The sequence below is a fragment of the Vigna radiata genome, chromosome 7 (assembly GCF_000741045.1).
Source record: "Vigna radiata var. radiata cultivar VC1973A chromosome 7, Vradiata_ver6, whole genome shotgun sequence".
Classification (NCBI taxonomy): domain Eukaryota; kingdom Viridiplantae; phylum Streptophyta; class Magnoliopsida; order Fabales; family Fabaceae; genus Vigna; species Vigna radiata.
Window position 1 is genome coordinate 45379710 of NC_028357.1, and position 10697 is coordinate 45390406.

At 32.1% G+C, this 10697-nt stretch overlaps 1 protein-coding gene across 3 annotated transcripts; it reads right to left on the minus strand.

Annotated features, from left to right (window-relative positions):
- Positions 1-225: 225 nt before the first annotated feature.
- LOC106768436 (putative glucose-6-phosphate 1-epimerase) lies at positions 226-7292 on the minus strand. Of its 3 annotated transcripts, none has more exons than XM_022783900.1 (10): positions 6885-7292; positions 6508-6705; positions 5963-6037; positions 5185-5241; positions 3954-4114; positions 3656-3796; positions 2957-3059; positions 2297-2396; positions 1666-1912; positions 226-688 (listed from the first exon to the last, which is right to left on the minus strand). In XM_022783900.1, exons 1-9 carry the CDS (start codon positions 7023-7025, stop codon positions 1698-1700), a joined length of 1191 nt encoding a protein of 396 aa, XP_022639621.1. In that variant the 5' UTR covers positions 7026-7292; the 3' UTR covers positions 226-688; positions 1666-1697. The 3 variants fall into 3 exon arrangements, with proteins under 3 accessions (XP_022639621.1, XP_014509088.1, XP_014509089.1); XM_014653602.2 differs by having other exon boundaries at positions 226-673; positions 6885-7290; XM_014653603.2 differs by lacking the exon at positions 6508-6705 and having other exon boundaries at positions 226-673.
- Between the last annotated feature and the right edge of the window lie 3405 nt (positions 7293-10697).

A 10697-nucleotide genomic window follows, 5' to 3' on the forward strand; every position in this document is an offset into this window, starting at 1 on the left:
CAAAATTAGCTTTAAAACAATTTGATGCCCAAAAAGCAGAATTCGTGCTTTGATCGTTGACTGCAATCAAGTCTATTTTATCAGATACATCAACTCATCTCTCCAACAAAAATGAACGGTCAGAGGTGGCAAAATACATCTATAACAGAAATCTGAAAAAAAAAGCAGCAGCAAAATATAACGTTGATGAAATAAGCCTATATAATATACATGACAGGAACCACATTTCTCAAACCTATATAATATACATGACAGGAAATGTTTACATTGCTACAAGTTGCACGCACACAAAAACAAGTTGATATGATATATTACATAATTAAGATAATTCTATATTTGATGAACATCTTACTTTATTAGTTGAATATGTAGATTGCGGCAACGTATGACATACAGTTCAACTTGTAGCGTTGTAAAATGACCCTATTAAAAGTAATTTCACTGGTCTGGGCCATTCAACCCAACATGAAAATCTATTAAAATTGGGGTTGTAATTTTAGTTTTCGATAAACAACTATGGACTCTTCCACTTACACGTCAATTATGACAGAACTAGTCTTCCGTTAAACATGTTGTGCAAAACTCTAATCATGAGTTCATTCTTCCAACAAGAAGGGGAAAATTGCTCGGAGAAACTTTCCTTTCGTCGTTCATCGCTATGGCAACAAGTCACCTGCAGATGTGTTTTCTAAATAGTCAGTGTAACCTTGTACTGGATCGAAATGTTATATGTATGAAACCTAAGCAAACTGACAAAAAAAATAACTAACAGGAGGCTATTCTATATATAACATATCAAGGGGATGAGGTAGAAAATAGAAATGTGGAGCCAGAGTTTGTTACAACAGAAGAACACGTGGCAACAGATTCTTTTCCCACCGGATTAAGGAGAACCAAAAGAATTGGAAAGAGAAACACTTATTTATGAGACGTTGTGGAATAACGGGGGCAAGCATGTTGGTATGAACTTTCTTGCTGATGAAATTCTCTCTGTTCTTCTGATCTTCTCTAGAATTTCCTTCTTATTCTTATTCATATTCAGGTATGACTGCTGGACTTCTCAGCTGGAATTGGGCGTCAGTATATTGTTATTCCTTTTAATTGCATTTCTTATTGTTGTTTAGATATGGGGTGAATGAGCGATTGTTCTTCATCCTGGATAAAATAATTACATATACAGAGGACGTTCTGTCTTTTTTTGGAGATTGTGTGGTTAGACGTATATTTTCAGATTCTGCACTGTTTCTCTATATCTGATCAATCAGGTGTCAATTATCAACCATAGGAAACAAATTTGGTATATATGAAAGCCGAATTTGATTCATTAAGGTTAAAAATTAGGACACCATCATGTACAAATAAGTAATGAATTCACAACATAAATAAGAAAACATGAGCTATAAAAATTCTATTTCTTAAATCTCCGTAAGTTTCATGACAAAAAAAAAAAGGATAGGAAGAATCATTTCACATGAAAAAAATGTAGAATTGTTTCTCCTCAAACCCTGGTAGAAGCCATGTACGCAGCACAGTGCTGTGCCGCCCTTTCTATTTTCTAATATATTCAGAATTTCAAGGTAGAAGAGAACAATGTAACAAGTGATTATGAGATTCATTTTGTAATTGACGATGGAAAGTAAAAAATGTCAACGTGCATTTTATTACCTGTGCAGGACATAAAACGCAATAATGACCTTTCAGCTTCCATGAATAACTTTTCGGGGATCAAGCTGTCCACTACGATAACTAGAAGGAACAGTTGAAAGTTCGAGTCTTCCTTTCCATTCCTCGCCAGGTTTCAAAGTAATAGGCTTTTCAATAGCAGCAGCCTCTACACAAAGCATATGCTTATACTCATCATCACCGAAATCAGGCATAGACTTTGCTTTCTTATCCCAAGGATTCCACACCACTGCATAAATAAATGAGAAGAAAGCAACATTTTTATACCAAGGGACAGTGAAAATTATTCTTGTTCAATTCAAAAGCAACACAAACGTTAATATACCAACTACGGAAGGTTTCTTACATAGGGGATGGAATGTTACTACCTGGTAAGAAAAAGGTTTATTTAAAAGGAAGAATAAAGACATTAAAATTAAGACAGGTGAGAACTTTAAGTTATGTTCTACTGAGAAAATTGGTTTTTAACCCTATTTCATTGCATTCTTAAATTACAAAGAGCAATTTTTTACTCTTAAGTTAAGTAGCTTTGAATAAAACAGTCCCACTGCCACCAGTAAACATTATCAATGTAACATCAAGTAAACAAGATGGTGAGTTTGATAATGCTCACCAGAATCAGGAAGACCATCTTTACGTAATACAAATGTTCTCTTCTTCTCATGATCAAGAATTGCGATCTTTGTAGGAGTGCTGAGATATATCCTGTCAACCTATAATACAACGAAAGGGTGAAGTGTCAGTTTCAACTCACCAAAGCATGTGAAAGCCAGTACATAAGGACAGGTAACAAACATCAGGCAGTTGTCACGTATCACTACAAATTGGGAACAACGATTACAAACTACGTGGATGTTTCCTTTTTATTATACTTTTTGGTGCAGATATGCTTCATGTAAGGCTAAGTGCAGTAGTCAAATCTACACCAATATACGAAAATGTATACACATGTTAGCAGTTGCCACCCACCCGTGCTACAGGAAAGGTAGAAAAAGAGAAAAAGTGGGATTGGTTCTTATTACGTTACGCCTTACTTGAAATGAGTCACAAGAAAAAGCAACAATCAAATGGAAAGTGTTCTTTTGGCATTGGTTCTTATTACGTTACGCCTTACTTGAAATGAGTCACAAGAAAAAAAAATTCAAGATCTATTAAATTGGTCGGATACTCTATATAACAGGCTCCATTTTACAGAAAATGACATATTTCATTGCTTACTGCATAGTTACTACATGTGTGTTCTAAAGCAAAGTTGAAAGGGTAGTGATCTTACTTCTGATTCAAATGTTAAAGCATCCCCTTGTTCAGTAAAGCGTTTCCTTTTCTGCAAGTTGTCAAGATAATCCAACGTCTCTAACCCCTCCACTCGCACCTCACTGAATACAAGCAAACAAACTAGTTAAATATAAAAACAAGAGTTAAATAGGTACATAAAATGAAGAAAACAAAAAAAAATATTAATTTAACCAAAACCTGAATATTTCACCACATCAAAGGAAAATTTTATCTACTGACATGCATCTAAAAATGTATCTGGATAACGTGACAGAATCTGCATGCCATTTTAACTCTAGAAAATACGATTGCAGTTAACTCTATTTCTGTTGGAAGAGTAGGAAAATTTGAGTCCTCATTTTGCACCTTTAGATACAAAATACAAAAGCCCACAGTTGACTTTATAAGTCCAAAAGCCAACTCCATGTTCTCAAACAGATGAAAAACAATTTGCAAATCATAACAAGCAATAGATTTCACAAATTGAGTCAGGAAAACAAGCTTAAATCCATACAATAAGACTGCACAGTTATACTCATTTGTTAAATGTGTTGATCTTTGATTAGGTACTCAACCAAATCCAAAAGTTACAAGCAAAATTTGGCAAGAGACAACTTATAACTAAAGATATGCACAATAATACAAAATTTCACTTTGAAGTGTGAGATAAAACATGTTTCAATTTTCAAGCACTTGCCTTATGTCTGATACAGAGAAATATGTATGATAAGCAAATGTGAATGAAAATGGCTTCCCATCATTGTTAGTGTTCCTGATTCGAGATGTCAACATTAGCTCTCCTCCGGGTCCAAGAGCTACTCTAAGACGAAACTCGAAACTAATCCAAAAGGAATGGTATATGATATTAGAAAGAAATATAATATGAACATTTCAAACAATGAAATAACAAGTAGTAAATAAAACACAGTAAAAAGTATTTGCCAAGAGAATGTACCTAAATAGAGGCTAAAAGCTTTGACTGTTACTACCCATACCTGTGAGGCCAAATCTTGATGTCGTCCTCGGAGGGTTTAAGAATCAAATCAACAAAGGCTTTGCTCGAAGTATTTGTTGGAAATGGTGGAGGGTTATCATCAATGGTCCAGAACCGGTTTCGAGCAAATCCATGTGAATCAAGAGGACCAAGGTTTGAAAACTACAAAGAGAGAGTCAATATACTTGTATAACTAACCTGGGATTTGATTAGAGTAACATTTGGGAAGGAGGAATTCAGAAATTGCAATGACATTAAAAACAACTTATAATTTTCTTATTCTCATTAGTATCTGCGCCTGCATATTATGTGTGATTGAGGGCAGTAAATATACAAGGCTCAAACAAAGAATCTCTTCCGTTTGGGCTCACTTTTAATTATGCCACTGATGCCAACAGTCCAAGATCAAAACTATTTTGCTGCATGGGGTACTGGTGTATGTTGTTTTGTCTTGCTGTCTATTCAGAGACCAGTTATTTAGCTTGGGCATTAATTGCAGTGTACTAGTATCCATATATAAAAAAAGACATAAGGATTTTGTGGGTTATTGGCTGAAAATTTATCACTTCTTAGTAGTGCAATGCAATCAAATGTAAGGCTGATTAGGTTTCTTCCCTTTGCCATCTCAAACTCTACTGTGTTTTTGGTTTATTTTAGTTCCACTTTGCCGTGATCAATTTTCTTGGCAATCAGCTTTAAAAAATTATCTTATCACAAGCAAATTGTTTGGTTGGAATACCTGCTTGAATATGTCCTAAAACTCATCCGATTCAAACCCACATCATACAGCTGGGGCAAATAACCATCATTTAAAGTTCCCCCTCCCCGAGTTTTGCTATCTTTGATCTGACATCCTTACGAACTTGTAACACTTTAAGTGTCCAACATCATGGTCACATCGGGTTATGGCTAATATAAGAGTTTTTCATAATCTAGAATTCAGTTTTGTGCGGCCTTGCATAATTTTATCCTTCAATTGGAAATGAAATTTCATGAGTTATGATACTAGGCTTTTATTGCTCTAACAGAAATATAAGATAAGGTTTATCTTCACAACATTATAATTTAAGATAAGGTTTCTGATCACATGAGATATCAAATCTTTCCCACAACCACATGCTTTGCTCTCCTCTTCCTTCTCCAATTTCTACCTATTTTCCTTCCAGAGCAATATCATCATCACAATGAAAGCAACTATGGAAAACAGAAATATCAACATTAGAAGTACATACTTGAGGAAAACATAGTGGAATCCCTCCACGAATTGCCTTTGGAGGCTTAAATATAGCCTGCAAAAACGCACCATGTTAATAAACCAAGACGAATCAGCGCTTATGAACCTCATAACTGGAGTTTAAAATTTTCCAAAAGTATAATTACATTGATTAGAGCATATTAAAATAATTTTCACTAACTCCAGTTATCCCAGACAAAAAACCTCCATTTTGAGCGGCAAGACTAAGTGTTATTGAGTGACAAATCAGAGGTACCAAACATTTAAGAAAAATGTATCTTTAACAACTTTTTTTGACAACTTTTTTATAACCGTTTACGTGACAGTTTATGATTGGTTTATTTCAAATATACGAACCAATAAAATAGTAACACATAATCTGTTGTTAAAAAGATGTTAAAATATCATGGTCCAACATTTAATATTTGAAATCGTAAGCAAAATACAAGGCAGGAAATATGAATTTTAAGCCAACCTAGGAACACAAATCCTTTAGGTATGAGATCCACTCCAACATATAAACCAAGAATGAATAAGTATTAAATTAATAAGTGATTCTCAAAACAGCTGACTCGTTAAGATTGAAAAATATACTTCAGTTAAACCATTTTCTTTCCATGGAATTGTTCAGTTAAATCTAGCATTTGACCTATGAATGTTTTCAGAGGGAACTGATATTGACAACCTAATTGAGGTCTCAAGTTAATCAGGTTTCCCCGCTCGTCAGCCAACTGAGAAACACTGAGAACTTAATTCGATTATGTTTCACATTGTACCTTGCTGCTGAGAAAAAGCAATTCCTCGGCTTGGTCATTCTTCCAAGAAGTCACTTGACCACCGTACAAGTACACCTGAAAATCAGACAGAAATGAAACCTAATCAGAGCCAACTCCACCACACAAACTGCACAAGCGATTTGCTACTTCAAAACCGATGCAAAAACGGTAAAGTCAAACACCAAACGCACTCGAAGAATTTCACCGGAAATTAGCCTACAAGGTAAATCAAACTGCTTAGGAATAGTGTTTTCAGATCAAAATCCTTCAGTTGACAACAAATCTCGATCCAGTAAAAGCTAACGAGATCAGCACTCTACAACCGACAATGGGGACAAAACTCGACGTGGCAAAACCAAAATGACACTAACAAAACTTAAAAGCTTCAGAATCTAAGGTGAATACGAATCCAAGCTAAATCGTGAAATCGAGAAGCAGATCAAGCAGTATCTGGCTTCGAATAACATAGGAAGACAAACAATTAAAGACATTACTGAAACATAGGAAGATATAGAGATGCATGGAAGAAGTAGGAGGAAAGCAACCTCGGCAGAGCTTCCACGAGCATGGCGAAGAATAACCTTGTCGAGGCCATTGAATCCCTTGCTCACCTCGTAGTTACTGGAAGTAGTGGAAGAAGAAGACGAAGAAGCAGAAGCTGGCGATCCAGTAAAAGCTATAGAGATCAGCACTCCCCAACCGACAATGGCGACAAAAATCGACTTGGCAAATCCAAAACGACACTAACAAAACTAAAAAGCTTCAGAATCTAAAGGTGGATACGAATACAAGCTAAATCGTGAAATCAAGAAGCGGATCAAGCAGTATCTGCTTCGAATCACATAGGAAGACAAACAATTGCAGACATTACTGAAACAGTGGAAGATATAGAGATTCATGGAAGAAGAAGGAGGAAAACAACCTCGGCAGAGCTTCCACGAGCATCGCGAAGAATAACCTTGTCGAGGCCATTGAATCCCTTGCTGACCTCGTAGTTACTGGAAGTAGTGGACGAAGAAGACGAAGAAGCAGAAGCTGGCGAAGGGATCTTTTCGGTACTCATTGCAACTCGATATTGCTATCTCTTTCTTCTCTGTTTCACTACCGCCACAATTTTTATATATATCTCATCATCATTAGCAACCTTCCAATTCTTTCTCAGACAAACGCGTCTCTGCAACTTCAACCTCTTGTATTTGTCTTTCTCTCTCTCTCTCTATTTTCCAAAATGACTTTCTGTTTACCTTTTTTCTAACAATTTATTCTTATTAATTTCGGGATTTTTTTGACGCAAACGTGTTCAACAATCCTGTAGTTCTGACACTGATGATAGATTCATACAATATTCTTTCTTATTATTTTCCGAAATTTTCCTTATTGACAATGCGTAAATACTATTGTAAGAAAGATCAGTGACAGACGTAGGGAAATATAATTGAAGATATCCCAAATCCCAATGACGTAACAGGTGTTTGGTGAGGTGAGTGTGGTATACGTATACTAATATTTTTCTACAATATACTATTCGTATGGACGGTGTTATTTTTGGAATGAGATACTAAAATCTTTAAATGTAATAAAATTATGAAATATTTAAAATATTTTATCATAAAATACGTTTTTGGAGTAAGTATCTTCATAGAAAATTCAAAATATCTTTATACAGAATTCGTAATTTTATGATAAAATATATGGTTTACATAAAAAAAATTTAAAAATTCTAAAAATTAATAAAAAAAATTGATTATTTGAAATTTTACCAAGAAAATAATAACTATAAAATTTTATATTCTTTTCGTTGTTCATTTTTTGTAATTTTCTCTTCCGTGTCATGTTAAATTGACTTGCCTCTAGTCACTTCAATTTTGGTTGAAACATAGTTAGTTTAGCTGAAAGTGAAATTATATTAATTTAGTTAAAGGTAAAACATTGTTAACTAAGTATCATTTTTCTATTGATGATGACATATATTTATTTTAATTTAAAATATATTGTAATTACTTTTAACCAATACTTTCAAGGTTAGTTTTTTGTCGTTGTAAATTATTGTTATTTTTTTAGTCATTGTTATCTATAATTTTCATTCCTAGATATCAACAAGTTTTCTTGTTGTTATTGATGACCAATTTATATTTTTACAGTGTTACTCTTTGGTAAACATTCGTTAAGATTCCTATTTTATTGATATTAGTATGTAAGAGTTTTCTTATTTAACCCTGACCAAACTATTTTTTAATCAATATTAGTTAGATTCTTTTTTTTTACTTTCACTGAGGCAAGTAAAAAAACATAGTTCATATTGAAAGGAATAATTTTTGTACTGGCATTATTGAGAATATTTTTTCACTAATGTAGATTAAATTTTTTTTTAATCAAGGTTTACATGACTAACGTGAATAAGATTGTCTTTTTATAATATTTATAATCAATGTTACTGGTGGTCAATATTACTTGAATGAGAATTTTTTTTGGCATTATGTGATTGTTTTTGCTCGTCATATGATGAATTTGTTTAACCAATAGTAGAAGAAATTAGTAAAATGAATCTTAACCTCTCAAATAGACTTATGTTAAGCATCCTTGTCATTATATAAGTTTTTTATTAAAATAAAATATGGAAGATCACATAAAATCTACAATAATAAATTACATTACAAGTAGCATACACAATTATACTTGTTATATAAATAAATAAATAAATGCGTAAATGTAAAATATTACATTACTTAAAATATTTCTTATGATTTTCTTCCCAAAAAAAAAAAAAAAAATTTGAAGGTGAAGTAATTAAGGAAAGGTAAATATCATACAACATGAAGCAAATTGCTTAATAATCAAAATTTTCAACATATTCATATATTTATCATATCTCAAACTTCTCATATTCATAAAAAAAAAAAAAAAAAGAGCATTGAACTCATTATTTAAAAGTCTTTATTTGAGTAGATGTAATATTTGTCTATCATTATTAGGTTGCTTAATAGTTTGAACTAATTCATATTTTTTTTTTCAATGTAAGTACTTTTTAAATATCATTGTTTTTGTGGATTTAATATTAATTTATCTTTGTCGAGTTTTCTAATAGTTTAAACTAACTCATAATCCTTTTCAACATAATAAAAGATTTATCATCTGTGAAGTCTCTCTTATTTCAAAAAGCATCTAAAACTCATTAGTATTTTTTTTATAAGTCCTTGGTTTGGTGGATTTAATATTAATCTACCCTTGTCAAGTTTCATAGTAGTTTGAACTAACTCTTTATATTTTTCAGTATTAAAATTTTCTCTCTCGTTCATTTAGAAACTAAATTCAATTGCTTTGCAAAATAAGTTTCTTTCTACATCAAATAATTAAAAACTACCTTAAAATTTCTATGAAGCAAATCTAGTATTAAAATCTTAAGATACTATGTTGGAATTCCTTTTTGTCGTATCAACTCGAAATATCTTGGAAACTTTGATTTGAGTAATGAAAATTATAAAAACTTATATTCCATGGTTAACCTTTCTCTCATTCAGTAATGAAAGTAAACAAGTGAAAAAGAAAAAAAAACAAAAGAATTAAAGGAAAAATAAAAATAAATATATATATATATGATTCGTTTAAAAGAAGAAAAAAAATATAATGATAATTATTTTATAAAAGAATAATCGCATTGTCGTTTCATCTATATATATTGTTAATTTAAGTGATGAAATGAAAATCATTTATATTAGAAATATATTTTCTTTGATTTTATATCCAGAAAATATAATTAATTATTGATAGCCATAATCGAATATATTTTTGTAAATGTATATGTTAAAAATGAATTGGACTTAAATTTCCTAATTAATTTCACAACGAGTCTAACTAATCCTATATTTTTAATTTCAAAGCATTAGATTAGATTGAGACCTCTTTTTCTTTTTCATATACACAAGTTGTAAGAATGTATTTTTTACATTAACTGATAATGTTAATTTTTAACATTATCTTAATTATATTTTATCAACAAAATCAACTCTTTTATAATTTTTAACCTTTCTAATCCTTAATTTTATTTAACTTTTGTAAATAATTACATTTTGGCTTATACTAATCTAATTATGCCGTTAGTACTCATTTTTTGTATCTAATTTACTGATAGGAAATGTTTGTCTCAAACCAAAGAATTTGCCAATCCAGATAAACAAGAAGAAAAACAAAAATAGGATATCACGAGGATCATTTGGCATTGAGTGCCACCTCATTGCCAATGAGCACCAACATTACAGAGGCAAGACTTGTCCATCATGTATCCATCGCTGAGCGTAGTAACCAGTATTGAGCACCATTTGTTTCACAAAATATAGTGTTGAGCGGTACGAAGGTTGCGCTGAGCGATACTTATGCTAATGTGACAAGTTGTCATATTTCTTTTAGTTGTCAAAGGAAGCTGGTCTTTGGTGGTTGAAGATGCAATTTTTCTTTCTTTGGAAAGCTTAGTGACCTGTTAGGGCTTGTGGGAACTACCCATTATTCCTTCTTGTATCTTTATCTTCTTCCATCTTTCATTTTGTAAGCTTTGACTTTTCATGACCATGAAGAACTAACCCATTTTACTGGAAATAGATGTAACCACTAAATTCTCTTGTATTTTGCAAATACCTTTAATGTATATATGCTTTTTCTATTAAATACTAGTATTCTTATGTTTGTACTTAAGACTCACTTTGATATGATCATTCATAGCTTAACGTGTTGTTCATTAGGT

Excerpts from the sequence above, each read along its gene's own strand:
- LOC106768436 (XM_022783900.1), bottom strand. The coding sequence starts at position 7,025 with ATGAGTACCGAAAAGATCCCTTCGCCAGCTTCTGCTTCTTCGTCTTCT. Across the intron at positions 6,038-6,507 it reads CTCGTGGAAGCTCTGCCGAG|GTGTACTTGTACGGTGGTCA; the intron begins GTTGCTTTCCTC and ends TCTGATTTTCAG. Across the intron at positions 3,797-3,953 it reads ATCAAGATTTGGCCTCACAG|TTTCGAGTTTCGTCTTAGAG; the intron begins GTATGGGTAGTA and ends CTTTTGGATTAG.